We start from the raw sequence: 21,254 nt of genomic DNA on the forward strand, positions 1-21,254 counted from the left end.
AGGTGGCGGTAATGCACCAATTCGTTCTTTGTCAACCGCTGATAAAGACCAAGAAGAAGAAGAACAAACACAAGGGAAAAGTACGGGAACCTGGAGTTGAGCTGAGCAACAGCATCCGAGTAAAAAAATTTTTGTTTTGAATGAAGATGGACTCTGAGGCTGTGGAGATAGACGGCAGCGTGATGGAAGGAGTGAGTACTCACTTTATGTTGGGGAGGTGATCACATGAAAAGCTGCCGGCTTTCCCCGCCGCTAATGTGCTAGCACAATGCTAGCGCGGCGGACAGCAGGCGGTTTTTAGCTCGCTGATGTCGCTTCTGTTTCCCCTTCATTTGCTCTGTGCAGGGCGGACAGATCCTGAGAGTCTCGGCGGCGCTCAGTTGCATCATCGGGTCCTCCATCAAAATCACTAAAATCCGAGCCGGCAGAAGCACGCCGGGTCTGAGGTGAGTTACTAGCTCAGTGCTAGCAGGCTAATGTTAGCCTATTCATTAAAGTTGATGCATCGGTTAACTTAAAAGTATTAACAAAAACAACCGATTGTCCGATTTATTTACATTGGTGTTATTTGCTCTACCGTGTGAACGCTGATTAGTTAAATACCTCCCGGTTTGTTTGCGTGCTTTTGTTGAGACTCAGCTGATTTAAAAACGCAGCTTCTGTGTGAAAAGAAGACCATCTGTCACCTTCAGCTTCAGTCTGCACAGCACGACTTTTAGCAGCTTCAGCAGAAACCTTCACGACTCTGTGCCGCAGAACTTCCTCGGCTTTTAATCAGTTATCTTAATTAGATTTTATTGATTACTGTTCGGTGCATTTTATTTGCGACGTTTTCGTGTGCATTTCTATTTCGTTCTTAAAAAGTTGGAGGCACAAGCCCCCTCAAAGTCCCAGTAAAAGAACAGAGTTCTGAAATTTCAAATCGTAACATTTTGATCAATTGTGTGCAGACCACAGCACCTGACCGGCCTGCAGCTGGTCTCAGATCTGTGTTCTGGCAGTCTTCAAGGAGCCAGCATTGGCTCCACTGACATCAGTCTCACTCCTGGTAAAACCCGGGCTGGGAACTACACGGCTGACACGCAGACTGCAGGGTAAGTCTGACCCACTGACTGCATCGCTTACTATGTAACCAGCTGCTATCTGGCAGTAATACAAAAGCTATTGATTGTTTTTGTTTTAAACATTAAACATCTATATATAATCACTTCTTGTGTGTGTGTCAGGAGTGTGTGTCTCCTGCTGCAGGTTGCTCTGCCTTGTGCTCTTTATGCCGATGCTGCCTCACAGCTCTGTCTGAAGGGAGGAACCAACGCAGAGATGGCTCCTCAGATTGACTACACTATCAAGGTAATCGACATAGACACACCGCAGCCCTATAACAGACAAAGCAATCATCATTGGTACCCCAATACCAAGAACACAGTCTCCGTTTTAATCCAACTCACTGAAGAGTATAATATGTCAGTATGGACCATGATGTTTACCTTTAGAGTGGAAAGAGTCACTTTATTTTGCCTGGACCACGCTGATCCTCCATAGACTGTATTAAAGTTTGATAGAACACAACTTTTTATGCTGTCAGTGGTCATCCACCCAAGTCTAATATTCATTAGATGTTGCTGGAGTTCTATTTGACTTTTAAATCTAGTTATTCAGCAGTAATCTGATGTGGCCTATGAGACAGAAAGTGAAGATCAAATGTGTAGAAAGGGATAAGACAGAGTTTACTGATGGGCTTGTGATATTAGTCAACCAGAGAGAAACTTCGGGTTACCACAGTCTGTTACCCTGCTAACTGACTCAGAGCTTCAGTTAGTGCCTAACTTGATGCACTTCCAGTGAAAGTGAAAGCAGAGAACTTTAAGTGTGTGTTTATAGAGTTTGTTTTTATATTACATTTGATTGTATTTTTTTTTTTTTTTTTTTAATTGTCTTCAGGTATTCAAACCCATTGTGGAGAAGTTTGGAGTCCATTTTGACTGTGACATCAGAATGAGGTCAGTGTACCAAGATCTACAGAGTTGAAATGTTACTGGAGTACTTGTGTGTATCTGACTGTGTATTTGTGTATCAGGGGTTTCTACCCTAAAGGTGGAGGTGAGGTCATGGTGACGGTGAATCCAGTCAAAGAGCTGACGCCTGTCACAATGACTGAGAGAGGAAACATCACAAAGATCTATGGTAGAGCTTATGTTGCTGGAGTTCTACCTTTCAAAGTAAAGTTCACACTCACTCACATTACTCATTTTATGGTTTTTACTGCGTCAACTGTTGTGTTTTTGTTTTTCTTGTGTACTGGATTATTTTTCCAGTCTTTCATTAATTTGCCGGTACACAATTTCTTCTTTGTTATTTTTTTTTTTGATAATACAGTCACTGCTAATTAACTAGTCTTAGCCACATGCTATGTTTCAGAAAGGATTATTTGTGCTCATTATTAGCTCGTTGGCTAATGACTTGTCATTCAAAAATGGCTAGCCAATGAATAAGCAGTTTCACAGTGAGGCCTCCTACTAACGTCAGTTTTTTTTTGAAACTCTAATGTGATGACCTTGCTACGTCCATCTTTTATACAGTCTTTCACTTTGTTTATATTGAGCTACACAAAGCTCACCGAGGCTTCAGAACAGGATAAGGACTGACATCACCAGCTAGAGTCCAAGATGGCGACTTTAAGCCTTGATTTAAGTCTGTTGCGGACACGGACAGCTGGAGACCCAACAGCCTAGTGTTGGACTTGGTCGTTCGGTCTCCACCTGTCTAAGGAGTGCACTCCACTCCTGAATATATAAACATATCCACTCTTTGCGATGAATTGGCGTTAGGTTTGAGTCCTGTGCAGAACAGCAGTGGGGACAGTGCATAACAGTATAGTTAGCACTTAACTGTCATCTTCCACAACTGCACTGAATTCCTGATGAACAGTGTGCTATTTAACCCTTGTACTGTGCAAAGACCCAGAAATGAATCTACCAGCAGTTTATGGGATGCAGATTCTAGTCAGACAATTTCAGACCATCATGTGACTTCACAAATTTTCCATGTTGTTATGGGGGAATCATTTAGACAATCGTGATGCAAGACAAATTAGCAGTGGTCAGAGAGTTTTGGAGTTTTGGGGAGTGCCAGCCTCTCATCTATATCTCAAGTGCAAACAGCACACTGGATGAGTGTCTGGTTGCTTTAGGAGATGCTGCCCTTTCAAACGGTACATGCCAAGATAACATAATATGACATAAAGATATGGGCAACATATGTGATGCCAGGACAAGTTGTGCCTGGAACATACAGAGAAAATCTGAACCTCTCTGATTTGTTGCCTTCTGTTTAAGAAGAGCCACTGTAGCCAAGGTTGTATGCATCCAAGGTTTCTGTGGAAATGGATTCACTTTCTTAAACTTAGTTAAGGAACTTTCGAATGAAATGTATTGTCCGGTGCTGCGTAGTCTGTTATTGTAAAACTAAATGTGAAAATGTCAGGTATGCTTTTCTTTATTGAGCTGACTGTAGTTTTTGTTTTCTACAGTTGGCTAAAGACATGTCAGCTGCTGCTGTTCGAACCATCAGGAAGGAAATCAAAGAACTTTACATCAACATCCAGCCACAGCAAGAGAAGGAAAAGGCCTGCGGGAATGGAAATGGAATATTGTAAGCTCTGAACATACGATGCATTCAGCATTGGCACGCAAGGAAGAAAAAATGTTCTGGAACTTTAGAAAAGAGGAAAAGCATTTGGCCAGAGTCCTGATCATTTAAAATCCTCAGCATGAAGAGGAGTTATAGCTTTGTGAAACCTGGTCTAAGAGGCCGTACGCTATGAAGCTCTTGGTTTAAAACTGCCAATGCTCCCCAAAGGATCAGCCCCCTGACTGCTTTTCCACCTCTTTTTCAGAATCATTGCCGAGTCCTCTACAGGTTGCATATTTGCTGGTTCAGCACTGGGAAAGAAAGGTGAGGAGTCACACGAACCAGCAGGTGGCAGCAATGCTGCAGTAATGTGATAAATGTTGACACCTCATTGAGAAATGTAATTTATATGAAGTCATTACTTCCCCATGCCCCCCTCTTTGAAAACAAACATGCTTTGAATGCTTGTTGGGCTGATGTTCTGAAACAGTGACTTTTCTTTGACAGTGCAGATGTTCAAGTACATGGGATTTTTGTTTTTCAGGTGTGTATGCAGATAAAGTGGGTATTGAAGCTGCTGAGATGTTGCTGAAAAACATCAGACACAATGGCTGCGTGGACGAATTCCTGCAGGACCAGGTGAGTGTGAGAGAGAGCGACACGCGCGCACACACACTCTGCGACCTTACTCTGACCTTACTCTGACTCTCCTCTGCAGCTCATTATCTTCATGGCGCTGGCAAAGGGAACGTCTCGGATTCGAACCGGTGCTGTGACACTACACACACAGACAGCAATTCACATCGCAGAGCAGCTGACTCAGGTCAGAAACTCTTACAGCACAAGACTGACCCAAATGGTGCCTGTTCTGTTCGCGAGTCACAGTTTCAGTTTTAATATTGCTTCTTTATCTTGTCCTGGTGTCTGACGCAGCACCTCAGGTCATCCTCGGGTCTGAGTCGAGCTGATCAGTCATTAACCTTGTGTGCTGTTGTATTTGCAGGCAAAGTTCACAATAACAAAGTGCGAAGACGAGCTGAGCAGAAACATCACCTACATCATCGAATGTCAAGGATCAGGAGCGGTGAACCCCAACCTGTAGCAGAACACGCTGTGCACACACTGACCCCACGCTCGGTAGCTGCTCCAAACGTGGCCGACCCTCTTAGTTTCTGTCTCTCAGGGTTTTTTCCAGAAATACTGTAATAAATAAATCTCCTCCTTGTGTTCACATGTTTCTGCCTGTGTTTAACTGCTCCAAGGAAAGATTTCCAATGTTTCCCCATGTGCACTTCACTTTCCTGGTTCTTTGGTTGCTCTTTGACTGAAAGCAGATTTGGGATTATGCTTTTTGGTCAGTATCCTCCTTTGTCAAATTTGAGTTTTCTTTGTTCAGTTTTGAAAATTTTCATATATCCATAGCCTTGATTGAGATTTTGGCTTTTTGCATGAGAATTAAACCCTCAGCAAAGAAGGGTCATTGCAATTAAAGGATCAGGACTATTTAACACTTATGTGGAGTGTAGTAGTTAGACTTTTGAGAGGCTTTGTCAGTCCGGTTCAGACATCAGCATTGCTGATTATCTAACAGTGACCACTACATATGAAGTTTTGAGTTGTAATCATAACCTGACCAATAAAATGAATAAACTGTCTTCCAGTTCTATCTTTATCTGCATGCTTTGCTCAAGCTCATCATAAAACTGATTGCAATTCAACTACTGCGCAACCTTCAGTATGATTTCTTAAAAGCAATGGTTTTTGCTCAGAATCTACATTCATTGGAAGCATGCCCACTATGAACCGATGTATTGGGCCTCTACAGATGAGCGTACAGGCTGACTGGGAAGAGATGACTGCTGTGCTTCCCGAACCAAAATAAAATTCATTCAGCAAATGTACGGCATTCCCAGTTTACTTGTCCCACCTACAGGAGATCTGAAATATGGCAAATAGAAGCTTAATACAGATATGGGGATTACAAAGGAGGAAGTTCTCAGTTGGGGTGGTTGTAGAGCAGGTTACCGACTAATGACAGGGTTGGTGGTTTGATCCTGGTGTTCATATGAATAGTAGGAAGCGCTTTGATGTAGATGCATGTGTGTGAATGTGATGTTGTATAAAGTGCTATGTAAGAGCCAATCCGTTTACAATTAGCCCTGTGCTGTGGCTTTATGTTGTTGTGTAGGAGCTGTGAGTGGAGGTTTATAGATATTTGACCACACACTCCTACTGTTTACATGGTTGCAAGATTTAGGCTCAAGAATTGCAGTTCATATGTAACCACTTTAATTTTGGACTGATGACTTAACCAGTTACTACACACAAACACAGGACATACACCAGGACAAGACACTGAGTCAATAGAAAAAAGTTTGTTTGTGTTTACTGCATGTTTTGAGGGACGCCTGTGTGGTTGTGTGCAGATCCAGTGTATAAATTGATATAAGAGAGAAAATCAGTCCACCAAAAAGAAAAACAAAGTTCTATCAGTACAACAGAGCTGTACATGTCTATAAAGTGAGGTACTGTTACGGGCACTGATGAAGTCGTTAATAGGAGGATTTACAGCTGTACGAGGGGCCTGTTTTGGCCAAATCAGCCGTGTTTTTTTATTCTGTGTTCAGCAAATCTTTTGAATTTTTTTTTTTATCTTATGTTGTGGCCTGTGGTGTCTTTCTAGTTATTTAAGTTTTATGTCACCCCCAGAACTGGCAGGAGGGGATGACCCTAACTCTTCACACCACCTGTTCCTCAGGTTCCACAGAGTGCTCCACATCCACATTGCCCAGCTCTCTGGGCTTTGGGCCATGACTTTCCATGCCTGTTTGGATCTCCCTTTCTTCATGTTTTCAATACTTTTGCCATGTGTCATTTCTCATTATTGCGCATAAATTAAATTATGGACATCTATGGTTTTCTCTCCATGTGTGAATTGGATGGGTTGGTACTGAAAATTTCATATCAATAGCACCTTCAGAAATATTTTTACTTAGACAACTGGTGACGTGTTCAAAACGTATGTTACTCACTGTGTATTATGTGGGTGGTTGAATGGTTAGGTATTGGCAGGGTTTTTAAAACATTTTTGTAGCTTTTCTACCCCATGCAGTTTCTTCTCAAATAGCATCAAAGTGTTTTTGATGTAAAAACTGAATGTGTGCTGCGGATTAAATGGGTAACTGGCTCCTGACTATTCTAGACCTGCACTTCCTGTGTCCTATGGTCCTGTTTCCGTGATGTCATTAGTTATTGTGTTGGTTGCCCCTCTAACTCACCTGCGGTAGGTGACATGATGTACAGTGTGCATAGCAGGAAGTCCAGCTCAGAATGTGTGTTGAAACCTGAGGAGGCTGTAAACTCACACCTCTGTCCCCTCTGGAACCAGGGGTAACCCAATCCAGGGCACCTGACACCTCTTTCCTTCAGCTGTACCCTTACAGTCTGTTTGTTCCCCTGCAGTATGGCAGACACCGGGTCCTGGAGGACCCACCAGGTCAACCCTCTGATACTCCAGCCAGGACCCAGACCTGGACAAGGACCGGTACCGGGGCCGGGACCTGGATCAGGATCAGCTCCCAACTGTGTGTGGATCTCATTGATCGCAGGTGAGTTTGAAGTCGTCATTGGGATACATACAGATGCTCAATGGACGTTAAAGGACTACTCTGTAATACAAATACAGCAGGAAACTTTACCACAAACTCAGTCTGAGGTCAGAGGAAGGATCATTTCACCTACATTTCACACAGAATAGTTTAAAGAATTTTCTAGAAACTATTTGATTGACTTAGGAAAGACATAGGAAAAACAAAAGAATAGAAACTCCTATTTATTGTAGGGACTCATTATTGTAACTTTAATGACATATTCTTTTTCATATTTATCTATAAATATGACTTTTTATTGACTAAATGAGGCCTAAGCCCCATAACAAGCACGTCTCTTGGTCATCTGCTTGAGGATTTACCATTAATTACAGATAATAGACTCAAAACACCTTGACCTTGGTTACCTTTGTTTATCCAGAAATGCTGATGTCTTGGATTTGGCTGGAGGAAGAAATCTAATTTCAATGAAATTATATTGCATTCAGAATTTCATTATTTACATTGCACTTACATGTTTCACATATTAAACAAATTTTAATATTAGACAAAGATAAAAGCTACCCAAACCTGTGTGAGAGAGTAACTGCTGCCTACACCTAAAAACTTGTGCCACCCTTGGCAGCAACAACTGCAATGAGTCTTTCACATCGTGGTGCTGGATTTTGGCCCACTGTTGCAGAATTGCTTCAACCTCATTGGAGGGTTTTTGAGCATGAGAAGAGCAGAATTTATGTTTCCACCAATTATACCAAGTGATCCAGTTCCTGAAGCAGCAAAGCATCCACAGACCATCGCACTACCACCACCATGTTTAACTGTTGCTGCTATGTCCTTCTTATGAAATGCTGTGTTCGTTTTATGGCAGATGTAACAGCAGTCAAACCTTAAAAAAGTTCATCTTTTGTCTCATCAGTCACAGAACATTTTCCCAACAGTCTTGGGATCATCAAGATGTTTTCTGGCCAATGTGAGATGAACTGTTGTGTTCTTTTTGCTCAGCAGCAGGTTTCTTCTTGAAACTCACGGCTGCCACTATTGCCCAGTCTCTTTCTTATTGTTGAATTATAAACTCTGTCCTTAACGGAGCCAAGCGAGGTCTGCAGTTCTTTAGATGTTTTGGGTTCTTTTGTGGCCTGGATGAGTCATCGGTGTGCTCTTGGAGCAATTATGCTGAAAACAGAGGATAGAAACAGAGTTGATAATGGCCTAAATTTAAAATGGACCGCTGTAATTTGGAGACAGCAACAAAGATGGTGTTGTAAGCTCACCTTGTTCAGACAGCAACAAGGGTGGGCAGTCACCAAGAGATGCCTCAAATAGGGTGAGACCTGTTGCAGTGGTTGATACTGGTTGGTTGATACCACATACCAAAGGTTGCTTCCTGCTCCTGGTTGGCTCTTTCGATTTGGCCATTAGTCTGCAGCTGGAAACCAGATGAGAGTCTAACATTTGGCCCAATGGCAATGCAGAACTCTTTCCAGACTCTCAAGGTGACTTGAGGGCAACTGTCTGAGATGATGACAACAAGTATCCCCTGGAGGCGGATCACATGGTCGATCGGTAGTTGATTCATTTGTAGTGCTGTAGGGAGCTAGAGTAGAGCAATGAAATGAGCAGCTTGGAGATCGATTCTCCAATGACGTTGTTAAGTGATAGCAGAGGCAACCCAATGACAAAATCCAGGGACAATGCATATACAGGTGGAGTACAGGTCTAAGTAATCCTGCAGGTGGAGAACTTGAAGATTTATTTTGGGCACAAATAAAAAAAGCAGGGAAAAGCAACACGGATGCATTTTGCTTTTCCGTTGCTACAAGAGCACTGCTCCTAAACCGTAAACCTGAGTAGAGGTGTCAAAGAAAACCATCTCTGCTGAGCGTCAAATGGTTGCAAACCTTGGCTAGGTCTACCTTCACTTTTGATAATGAAACCAAGAAAAGTCACAGATTCAACGCACCTGTCTCATGTTAACACACAGTCTGTTTTCTAGCTGTCTTTGTACCTGGAAAACATAGTCGTGGTGGTCTATAAAGTTCTTTGAGATGATGAGTATGTCATTTAGGAAGACAAAGATTAACTGGTTCAGAAAGTCCCGAAGCACGTTGCTCGAATCTTGTTCCGTTCAGTTGTGTAAATCCACAAAGAGCAGTAAACCTGTGAGCAGCCTCAGCAGCACGGGTCAACCAATCACAGCCTGAACACAAAGAAAATATACTGGAACCCACATTAGAAATCATTTTGTATTGTGATATTTGCCCCCACGCTGAGCCACCGCAGTTATTCTTAACATCCCCGCACCTACCGAACCCCACTTTAACCCCATACTCATTTTTCTGTTTAGGTGTTGAGGAAGACTCACCATCTACAATGTAGGCAACAGCAAATAGAACCGTTTAAAAAAAAAAAAATTCCCTTTCTTTTTCTCTGTTTTATTAGAATTAGGATTTAGATTAAAATGTTTGTATTCCAATGTAATATCATAGTTTTATTAGTTTATCAATATAGTTCAGTTAGCTTTGCACATAAATGGCTGGTAGAAACGTCTTCCAAAGAGCTACTTTTTATTTTTTTTACTTTGAGTACATTTCAGAGCCCATACTTTTTCACTTTTACTTGAATCAGTTAAGTCAATACTTCAGTTTTTATCACAGTATACTTTTTGGCACAAGTGTCTGTACTTCAATGCACTTATTTTATATTATAAAGAAATCATCTTTTAACCCCTAAAAACAGCTTATGTAATTTTGAACTTTTATTTTTAAGTTCTTTTATAATTTGGCTAAAATCATTTGAGAGCTGAAACAACACGTAGAGATTATTTTTCAGCCCGTAAAGGTCTGAGAGTGATAAAGGCAGCTGGAAACATTTTAAAATGTCATTTTACTGTTAACTGGATTTTACTTTGAAAGGCAAGCACATTGAAACACCTTCTGTTTAAACAGTAGTACTCATGTAATGTGCACATTTTATCAGCTCAGATAAGTGACATCAATATAGGTGCGGTTTTACTTTAAAGGGGTTTTAAGCTGCTGTTTGAATGATCCAGATAGCAATGTCACATGCTGACTGCCATACACACTCACAAGATCAGCCATAATGATTTAGATAGAGAGAGAGATAGTGACATAGTAATACCAACAAGTCATATTGGAAAACATTTTTCACTGCGAGTAGCAGTACTTACCTAGTGTGCATAACGTGGACATGATTACAGTATAAAGACACCCTCTGCGTCTGATTTTCAGCTTAAAATTTGAAGCTGTTTTGTGAATGCTTTTAATGGCCAAGGTTGTTGGATGTCTGAGAGAACCATAAATCCATCATAATGAATATTATTTATATTTAATTATTTATTATAGTGATAGATGTTATCACACTGCAAGAGGAAAATTTCTTGAAAACAATCAAATGCGTCATAAAACTTTAAACTGCTACTGTGAAAAAAAGTAAAAGATATAAAAACATGGAAAAGTTCAAAGCCTTGTGACTCACAACCTTTGAATGGTGTTTCTTTGATAAAGTGTGCCTGAGATTGCTCTTGGTTTGTTACTTTTCAAGATACTCAGACAATTGCTGACTGAGTTGCCTGTCCTGATATAACTTTTGTGGGAGATCTCTCAAATCTGAAAGACAACTTACACATCAAATTGTTAAAGGAAAGAAGAAGAAGAAGAAAACTGATAATTAATTGTTATTGCATTGGCACATTCAATAAGAATAATAAATCTGACAGTCACACCAACCCTCTATATGTGCTCATTACATCCATTTAACCCCCTGAGGTCTTCCTCGTTTCCTCCGCCCTCGCATCCTTTATCTTATATCACTTTCCCTCCTCTGCACATGTCCAAACCATCTCAATCTTGTCTCTCTCACTTTGTCTCCAAGTTGCTCAGTCTGAACTGTCCCTCTCATTGACTCATTTTTAACTCATATAATTTGTGTTCTTTTGTGAATAAAATACGGAGTTTTTGGCTTTGCAAATCGTTGCTCTGTTTTATTTACATCATTTCTTTTGGAACCAACTAGTTTTTCTTTTTCCAGCTTATCAAATACTAGTCGAGTAGACCGAGTGATTGAAGGCCTCGTTATTTGTTTCCCAGTGGAACTTGAAAGCAACGCAGAAAGGCAGCATGTTCTGTTTGGTGATTGGCTGTCGTTGCTATGGGAGCGGCTCCCGTTGCTACAGTAACGTGTCTTAAGGAGGGATTTAGGCAATCTGAGTTTTAGAGTGTCGGATCGTCGTCGAGTGGTGCTAACATGCTAATATGAAGGCTGAGAATACTTGTCGTTATAAAACAGAAAGCAATGAGTAGAAAGGATAGTATTTTCGAGGGGAGAAGCTGAAAAGACCAGTGTGGAACTAATGTGAAAGTTTCTAACTTTAGTTAAAACTCTGTTCAGCTGCCTGCTAGCCCGCTAACGGCTTATTGAACTGCTAGCAGTTCAGAAAAGTTTGTGGAGATAGCAGGCGGAGCCGAGACAGGTCAGGCGTTAGACGGATCCGTGACGGTGGCGGGTGCAAAACAGTCCCCGATCCTGTCTGCCTTGTTCAGGATGAGCCAGGACTCTGAGCTGCTGGGAGCCGTTGAGTTTATCAAAGGTAACTTTAACAGTATTGTTACAGAGTTAACAAGGGGACAAAAAAAGCACAATACATAGTTGTTAAACTATTTGTCACAACTCCACGGAGAACTGGGAGTTGTCGAGTTAAAAAAAAAAAAAAAGTAAAATCCTATAAATAGAAAATCAACTTTATGCCATTACACAGCAGGTTAGTGATTGTTTCCATTGGTGACTGGTTTTATATAAAGTGATGTTGATGGATAACTTTGCTCAGCGCCTACTGAGCTGAAATAGAGATTGTGGCATCCTCTCAGATTTGATCAGTCATCGATGCTTCTAAAGAGGGTAACAGTGCTGTACACCTAGCAGCAGCATTCTGTAGAATTAGCCTTGGATTAGTTCCTTATCCTCTGCACTGTTTGGAGTCCCCAGGGCTGCCAACTCCGTGTTTTAAACAGAGATGACAGCTTGTCGTTTGTCGTATACGAGTAGATTCAGCGTGCACACAGAAAGGTCACTGTGGAGAGGCAGGCATTGCATAAAAACGTTTTTCTACACTGAGTTCTACACTGTATTCCCTCTCCAGTAACACTGATCAGTTTTGCTATGAATTAAACTAAAAAACCCGAATTTTCTGAAATCCATTGTAAGCTTACTGTGTGTAACTAAATAACTCAGTGCATCACTCAGAGCTGATAAGCAGAGCGAAAGAGCTGGTGAAAACATAGCAACAAAACCAATGCCATCTTTTATGAGTGTGTGTCTGTGTCTCATACTAGTGTATAAACAAGGATGAGAGGGTGAAAAATATGCTTCATCACTAAGGTTTGGATTTCAGAAATGAATGAGATGTTTGGACCTAAAATGTTGCTCACTCTGCCCCATTTATTTTTTCCTTTTCCTGCTGCCTTTATTAGGCTTTCGTAATCTCTGAAGTTAAATTCAGAATTCCAGAAGATCAAACTGTAGCAATAATCAGTCCAGACTGTGTTGCACTACAATGTTCTTGTGGGTTTAAAAAAATAAAAATAAAGCTAAGCTCTTTACATAGAGACGAGCTTCCTAAACCCTCATTTCAGAGTTGTAGACATACAGGAACAGCACAACATAAAAGTAGAAGAAGCAGAATGCCCATAGTTGACCTGTGTGTTTTTTGGTAAGCGTTGAAGGTTCAAAACTTATCAGCAAGTTGTGGTATACAATGGAAAGGCAGTGATTTCCACAATCAGCAAATCTAACTGCCTTTCATATCTGTCTCTAACAGAGCGCCTGTATTTCGCCACGTTACGCAGTAAACCCAAAAGCACAGCCAACACACACTACTTCTGCACTGATGACGAGTTTGTGTATGAAAAGTAAGTATATCACACCTGCTGCACTGCATTCTGACTATGTGTGTTTTATATACAACTTGCAAAGCCAGGCATTTGTAACCAGCTTTGTCAACGAGTGTGTTTAATGTTGTATTTGAAGAGTGTACCAAGGATTTGAGCTGTGCATGTGTAACCTGGCACACACATAGTAGGTGAAAGAGGTGAGATGCATTCAACAGTGTAATATTTATTTATTTACTTTTTTTTTTTTTTTTTTTTTTAATGAAGTAAAAGGGATAAAAGCAACTGAGTGCTTTTCTGGATGCTGATGACTGGAAATTTTAGAGGCCTGACTGAACATTAAAAGAAGTTAGTCCTGCTTGGACAGTTAAAATGTTGAAGCGTGACCCCTTTACAGGAGAAATACCGTACTTCAGGAATTTAAATGGAGACTTTCACTCTCTGTATCACTTTCCTTTTCAGCCAGCAGGAGTCTGACTGACTGTATATTCTATGTCCTTTGTGTCTGCAGCTTCTACGCAGACTTTGGGCCTCTGAACCTGGCCATGTTGTACCGATACTGCTGCAAGCTCAACAAGAAGCTCAAGGTGAGTTTCTACTGCTGCCTCACCCTGTGCAGGAATGCCCAGAATGCAAAAGGACAGATGCAGGATGACACAATCTCACAGCAGGTTCACTCTGTGGCAGTGAGTGAACCTGCTGTGAGATTGTGTCATCTTATTTCCACTCCTCCTTCTGACTTCAAACCTCTGTTTTTTGTTTGCACGTTGCCACAGTGATTACATTCTTCTTGTCATTTGTCATGACGTCCAGCTGACTGGACGATCTGGATCCACAGCCTATGTTCATTCTCAAAACGCCCATATAAACACTGATCTGTGCTACGTGTTCATCCCACACCAGGCAGCACATCTTCTGCTGCCTTCACTTGTGCACTGCAGCCTCAAACTTTTCCAGGACTTACCCGACAGACGTGCAAGCAAAAACAAAACGGTCCTCATTTTTAAGGTGCTTTACAAAACTAAACATTATGGCTAACAGATGGATTTTACCATTTCGGTGCAGCTACCCAATCAATGAAGAAGCACTTACTGCTTAAAGAGCAAGAGTGAAAGTAGACAGTATATCCTCAGTTATAACAAAACTCATTTTTACAGCCGGGTGCAGCACAAAAGTGACCCATGAGTTTTTGGTTCTGTTACTACTTTTCTAACATAAACCCATGTAAGTCTGACTGCAACCAACTAACCGACCTGATGACTTAATGTTTGGTATTAACAGAAGATGGCACTAGACATGTTTTTAAAACTCAACTTTAAGCACCATCCATCCATCCATCTTCATCCGCTTTATCCGAGGCCGGGTCGCGGGGGCAGCAGCCTAAGCAAAGAGGCCCAGACCTCCCTCTCCCCAGCCACCTCCTCCAGCTTATCCCCTTTAAGCACTTATTTCTTAATTCCAGCTACAGTTACATATATGTCAGTTTTTGAGAGCAGGGCTCCATGGTGTAAATTAGTCTTTATGCATTTAGTGTTTCATGTCCACTTTGTTTAACCGTGGGTTCTTTCTTGTTGTTGGCAGTCATTCACACTGACCAGGAAGCGAATTGTTCATTACACCAGCTTCGATCAAAGGAAGAGATCCAACGCGGCTGTGCTGATTGGTGGCTATGCTGTGAGTACATCTCTGCTTCTTATCCATCTTTGTGTATAAATCAGAGCTTTTCATAGGAGAGGTGAAGCTAACAAACAAAAAGTTAAGGAAAGAAGAACAAGTGACATGTGTTTTGTTTTTGATCATCTTTGCAGTGTTTTGAACTAATTTGTCAGTTGTGTGACATCATCGGCACACACACACGCACACAATGGAAGGGCAGGCCCATTAATAGGTGCACTTGATCTCAAACTATGTAAGGTGTAATTCAGCTTAAGGCATTTAAGTTGACTTAATTTACTTCCAGAAGTGCATAACACTAAAGAGGACAAAGTGTACCAAATACTTTCCAAGCTCCTTAGACTACCAAATACTCAGCAGTGATGTTGTTAAATGGGGGAAAAAAATGTAATCTACAAAAACTCAGCAATAATCTTCAAAGTGTTCATTATGACTGTTCTTTAATGGATATCACTAATGGATATCAACTGCGCACATGCTTCTGTCCATCAGCAATGGGGCTGGGTATTGCCACTGATTTCTATAATCAATTTGATTCTGATTCACAAGGTCTCGATTTGATTCAATATTGACTCAGTCAGAAATATTATAATTCTGATCATTTATCAGTACATATCCATATTAAAAACAAAGCTGACACTTGTGAGACTTCAGAGGTATAAGCATCACAGCAGATGCCTTTGTGTCAAAGTAACTGAAGATAAAATGCAGAAAAAACATGAAGCAGATTTTCCTGGCCTGGCTTTTTATAGCCGATAACCACCTTAAAAACATTCTGCAGTAGATGAAAAATGGAAGAAAACCATGAATCTGCATATGAACATTACCTGATGCTGCTTAAGTGAAGCAGAGCAAAGTTACAGAGGTTTTATTACAGACTGAGCTAAGTGTTTTGCAATTTGGCATCATTTGTAAAAGTTTAAAATTCTTCTGTATTAAAGAGCAGAAATGAGGCTTTCTTGTCAGAGGTAATTTTGGGGGGATCTCCCAAAACAGCAGCAGACAGCGCTAAACACAACGGTGTGTTCGTTAGACTCGTGGATTACTGCTTTTTTTTTTTTTTTTTTTGGTAGTCATTTCCGTCATTTCCAGGTTTCAAAAAAGGTGGTTTTGATTTTCATGGATGAGACTCTCTCATGACTCAGTGAGCAGTGCTGCTGGATTCTCCACATTTCAGTTCCTGTCGCCTCATTTAATCAGTCTGTGATTTCTGTGCACGTTATCTTGTCACTACATTGAAATAAACCCTTAAACAATTGTTAAATCTTCAGCTTCTTCCGTCATCATTCTGATCCGTTTTATAGCCAAAGTTGTACAAAACTATGTTTTGGTATCAATTTTTAGCTTCTTAAAAACATTCAGCATTTTTTAAATGCATTCTCTATTAATATCTGTCCTCAGGTGATTTACTTGAAGAAGACCCCAGAAGAAGCCTACAGAGCTTTGATCTCAGGCTCAAATGCTGCTTACCTGCCTTTCAGGTGAGTCTCTCAACAGTAGTATTACTGCAGCAAGTACATTTACCATACTAGACATCTGTACCAGCACTGTTGAAGATCCATAACTTGCAGTTCAAGTTGGAGATTAAAACAAAAAACAAACAAAACAACAAATGACAAGGTTGATTCAAAATAAGAATTCTTTTTTTATTCCATTTGTGTGCTGCATTTCCAAAATTAAATGGTGACTTGTCTGAAAAATAATAGTATTTAGTGTTCTTATGAGCTGAGTTAAATGTTGTGAAGCAAACAACAACAACAGATCTGTCTTCAGGCTGGCGACCTAGCCGCCCCTACCTTACAATGCTCTTGGCTAGTAGAAAGCATATGTTGGTTATACACTTTTGCTTTCTACTGTAGCACTATTTGTTTCTAATAATTTGAATGCATTATTATCTCTGTGGAAGTTTAATAAAATAAAATATTTTCAGAGGACTTCTCTGGTATCAGTATTGAGATGCAAATTTCTTTATTTTGATGGGATTATCTTATTTTGTGGCATTAAACCAAAGCTGTACGGTTACAATGTTGAATATCCAAAAGTAGAAAGGTAGCGTTTGCCCAAAATCCCCCAAATCTAATTTTTATCACTCTATTATGGTCATGTCAACAAACATGTCTACTAACGCTAAGCCAATCAAAACTAAAAAAAAAAACTTCAACACCAAATTATTATTTTTTTTAACAATTAATGGCGACACCACCATAATGTGTTTTCAGCAGCACAAAAATGTCCTCCTATTGATGTCGAAAAGCTTTCCAAGAACACAGAGTAAGGTACATTTTTAGTCCTTAGCTTAGATTGTGTGTGTGTGTGTGTGTGTGTGTGAGAGAATCTTATTTTATCTTTTATTCTAAAAGACCTGTGGTTTTCCTCTGAATATTTAACATTTGTCATTAATAAAACAAAAGTCATTCTTACTAAAATAAGTTTAGGGATGCAGCTATCGTTTAAGTGAAGCGTGTTAGCAGTTTGTATACCACAGCTAACAGTCACTGAGAGACCGACCCAGAGCAGATGAGCTCTGTGTAAGAGTGCGTGCTTACAATAAAGGACTTCTTGTTGTCACTCACTGAATTGTTACATAACAGCTGAGCGTGCTGTTGAACGGAGGAGGACTCTGTTTTTCTGGTGGCCTCATGAGAAGCTTTGAGGTCTCACCTGGCTGCTAATGGATTAAACATGATGGGTAGGGCCCACCTTTCCAGGGAGGGTTAGTAGTGAAACGTTCAGTGTCTGATCACAGCTCCATTAAGTTGTAGCTATAAAGGATTCAGACCCCTAAAGCAGCTGCAGCAAACACTACTCCTAAAGACTGAGGCCATCTGTTGGAGGTGCAGCTTGGGTGTCTGGGCCTGAACAGAAATAAGAAGAATGTTTAAAAAAAAAAATGACATGTCTGTTTTTGCCACACCAGATGTTGGAGCAGTGTGTTGTTGTTGTTTTTTTTGTTAAATAAATGGTAAATAAAGTGCAGCGCCTCAATTTTAATCCAATGAACCGAGGAATATGAACACACGTCAGTGCTGACCAAGATATTCATCCATAAAAACAGGAGGGAAGAAGAGTCATTTTAATCTGTTTGGGCCACTCTGTCATCATCACAGTCAAAACACATTATTTCATTCATAGTTTGTTATATAATATTTAAATTGCAACAGCTCTGCTTTCATGATTTAGGCCAATAAGAACTTTCATTAGATAAAACTAAATACTAATTTTACTTTTGATTTTAAATGTAATTATTCAGCTGTAAGAAGAGAGCGACAAAACTTGTGAAAACAAACTAAAGATCTGAATGTGGAAAAATGGATCAGACACAGTTTACTGATGGACCTTGGGTGTTAGTTACCCAGAGTGGCTCTGCCCTCAGGTCTGTTTTATTAAAAATAAATAAATAAAACCGTTTGCTGCTTATGAACAATTCCAATAATAGTAATAGAGAATTCCATTATTGGATAAAAATGCTTAAAGACAAACTCCCGGTGTAAGCATTTATAATTTAATCTAATATCACCCTTCATTAACAGATGATGGGCTCCCTGATGGTCACAGTTTCACATTTAACTAAAAAACAGGTTGACAGGTGCATTCATATTCACACAGTCACAATTAAAATGATGGAGACTACTTATATTTTATTCTGAGATTATTATAAATCTGTGTATAAATAAATGATGACAGAATGTCTGTAAAAGTGTTCATGTTAAATACACAAAATGGGTTTCAGTATTTGTTTCAAACATAAACTTCTGGAAATTAATTGACTCACCTATGCACCCCGATAGCAACTTAATGAATGATGAAATGAATTGATGTCTGTCAGCTGGTTCAGGTGCAGCAGGAGGGGAGGAGTCAGGGAAACTCAGGCTGTTGAAGAAAACCTGCCAGCAAGCAGGGGTCCGTTCTTCATACCTCGCTTACTACATCCAAGATCAAATGACACATCCAAGATCAAATCATCGCGCTAACTTTGAGCTCGCTATTCCGGTTCTCCAAACACACCTGTTGTTGACGATTAGTACAGCTGGATGAAGTAATGTGAGATCACTGGGTGTCGTAAAAGGAGCTACGCATCGATAGTAGAAACATTGATCGGCAACCCTCTGATTGGTCGGCGAAAATGTCGAAGGAGCGCGCTCGGTATTTTTCGGCAGCAGAGCAAGAACTCTTGAGTGAGGGATTTCAGGAGTTTCAGAGTTTAATTAAAACGCAAGGGAACACTGCAAAGGCTGCAATAGCAAGGAGAGAGGGCTGGCAGAAAGTTGCTGACAAATCAAACTCGTAAGTAATTCAATAATAACAATAATAATGGAGTGGATTTATATAGCGCTTTTCAAGGCACCTAAAGCGCTTTACAATGCCACTATTCATTCACTCTCACATTCACACACTGGTGGAGGCAGCTACGGTTGTAGCCACAGGTGCCCTGGGGCAGACTGACAGAAGCCAGGCTGCCATATTGCGCCATCGGCCCCTCTGGCCAACACCAGTAGGCTGTAGGGTAAATTTATTATATTACACTATATTATATTATATCATATTATACTATATTACATTATATCCTCTTTCACATTAGAGCCACGACAGGACCCACTAGAACATGGGAACAAGTAAAAGTGAAATATAAGAATATTCTACAGAATGGTAATATTTATCACTTATATTGCTTTTAGTCTCTTGAAAAGAGACCCTGAAATAATCTGTTTGTTTGTTTATAACAGCAACCAAGAAAAGGGCAGAGCAAAAAAAGACAGGTGGTGGTCCTGCACCCCCTCGTCAACAAGTTGGTTAAGTGAATAATACCCTCACGGGAAAATCGATATCTCTCTATGAGCACACTGTCGCGCTGAGCTAAAGGATCCTGTCTGTCCCGCAATATACGCTGAATTCTGAGGACTCTCCTTATCAATCTCGCACCTTCCGCAATGGGTGGCTCGCGTAAACGGACAGGACATGGCTGCGACAGACTTCCCAAATCCACCTTCGCTTTTATAGCCGTGGTCTCTCATCTTGATTACACGAAGTAATTTACTATTACTACTCTATAATATGAATTACATCTGAAATAATCAAATACATGAAATAGAATGATTACCGTATTTCCCGGACTACAAAGCGCACCTGAATATTAGCCGCACAAGCTAAAATCAGGGGAAAATCCTGTTTTGTACATACATTAGCCGCACCTGACTAAAAGCCGCAGGTGTTTCAATGTTGACTCATCATATGTAAGAGAATATGCACAAAGGGAATTGTCAGGAAAGAGATGGCTGTTTGGAGACACACCCCTTTTATTAATATTTTGAAAAACAAGTTATGGATACATATTTGCACATGTAGTACATAACAGTAACCTACAGCACACCAGAAAATAGATTCGGACTACCTTTTAGGCTCAGGTGCAGTGACACGGCTTTAACAAGAAGAAAAGTCAGTCATTCACCATCTTTCTCTTCTTCCTGCGCTCTAAAACCACCAAAGTCCTCTTCTCCAGTGTCGGAAACGAACAGGCTCAGGATGGCTTCGTCATCCACTCTCAGCTTCTTTCCTTCGTCACTTACAAAACCAAAGAAATCCTCATTGTCAGTGTCAGAGTCGAACACCCTCAGAAGGGCCGTGGCGGTGTCCTCCTCTCCATCATGCAGCAGTCCAGCCCTTCAAAATCCGTTGGTGATCGTGGATGTTTGCACACTTTTCCACGCTGTCAGAATCCACCGGTGGAGTTGGGCATAACTTGCTTTTCGCAAGTTTATCGCTGCTCGTCATCCACGACTCCCGCTGAATGCGTAGCGCTACTTTGAAGTTTGTTTTTCGCGCTACTTCGTACGGCACTATGTTGCCTGGCGGAAGGACATGTGACTAACATACCACTCTTGAACCCCGATCCTTCCGCCAGGCAACGTAGTGCCGTACAACAGCGGAACAAACAAAACAAATCGTCTTACGATATGACAACAATCATGGACAATCCATAGAAAAGCCGCACCTGACTAAAAGCCGCAGGGTTCAAAGCTTGTGCAAAAAGTAGCGGCTTATAGCCCGACAATTACGGTAATAGTACATTTCCCTTTTTTTAGGAAATGACCTGTATGTATCTGTATGGAATCAATAAAAGGATCAAATACTGCATTATCTTTAGTTGCATTGATAATATTTATTTGTGGTAAAACAGTGGTAAAATGTCGCTGTTGCTTTTGTATAAATGAAGCGGACATACCTGAGTGGCCGCGATCTAATCTTGTTTACATAAAGTAAGCCTGCTCCCGAGCAGGTTTACGCTTACGGATCTGTTGCCATGACAGCAAGTCCCGGATGAGCTTCGGAGAACCGAATGATCCAAGATCACGCGAAATCGTCAACAATCAAATCCAGCTAACTTACTTAGCGAGGTACGAAGAACGGACCCCAGGGGCCCGTTCTTCGTTCTTTCGCGTGA

General features: G+C 40.7%; 2 protein-coding genes across 5 annotated transcripts in view; both read left to right on the forward strand.

Moving 5' to 3' along the window:
• On the forward strand, positions 1-5,285 carry rtca (RNA 3'-terminal phosphate cyclase). Its single transcript, XM_026146213.1, has 11 exons — positions 1-191; positions 346-446; positions 951-1,094; positions 1,227-1,350; positions 1,942-2,000; positions 2,078-2,219; positions 3,530-3,651; positions 3,896-3,954; positions 4,175-4,269; positions 4,349-4,453; positions 4,634-5,285. Exons 1-11 carry the CDS (start codon positions 141-143, stop codon positions 4,730-4,732), a joined length of 1,101 nt encoding a protein of 366 aa, XP_026001998.1. The 5' UTR covers positions 1-140; the 3' UTR covers positions 4,733-5,285.
• Positions 5,286-6,769: 1,484 nt separating this feature from the next.
• Positions 6,770-21,254, forward strand: part of cdc14ab (cell division cycle 14Ab) — a 40,094-nt gene continuing 25,609 nt past the window's right edge. Inside the window, exons 1-5 of one of the 4 annotated variants that reach the window (XM_026146209.1) lie at positions 6,770-7,238; positions 13,072-13,162; positions 13,653-13,728; positions 14,723-14,815; positions 16,217-16,296. In XM_026146209.1, coding sequence (XP_026001994.1) covers positions 7,094-7,238; positions 13,072-13,162; positions 13,653-13,728; positions 14,723-14,815; positions 16,217-16,296 — 485 coding nt within the window. In that variant the 5' untranslated portion in view covers positions 6,770-7,093. Of the gene's footprint in view, positions 7,239-11,423; positions 11,845-13,071; positions 13,163-13,652; positions 13,729-14,722; positions 14,816-16,216; positions 16,297-21,254 lie in introns of those variants that run through there. The other 3 variants (XM_026146211.1, XM_026146208.1, XM_026146210.1) reach the window with 3 other exon arrangements.

Source organism: Astatotilapia calliptera, chromosome 17 (assembly GCF_900246225.1).
Source record: "Astatotilapia calliptera chromosome 17, fAstCal1.2, whole genome shotgun sequence".
NCBI classification, from domain to species: domain Eukaryota; kingdom Metazoa; phylum Chordata; class Actinopteri; order Cichliformes; family Cichlidae; genus Astatotilapia; species Astatotilapia calliptera.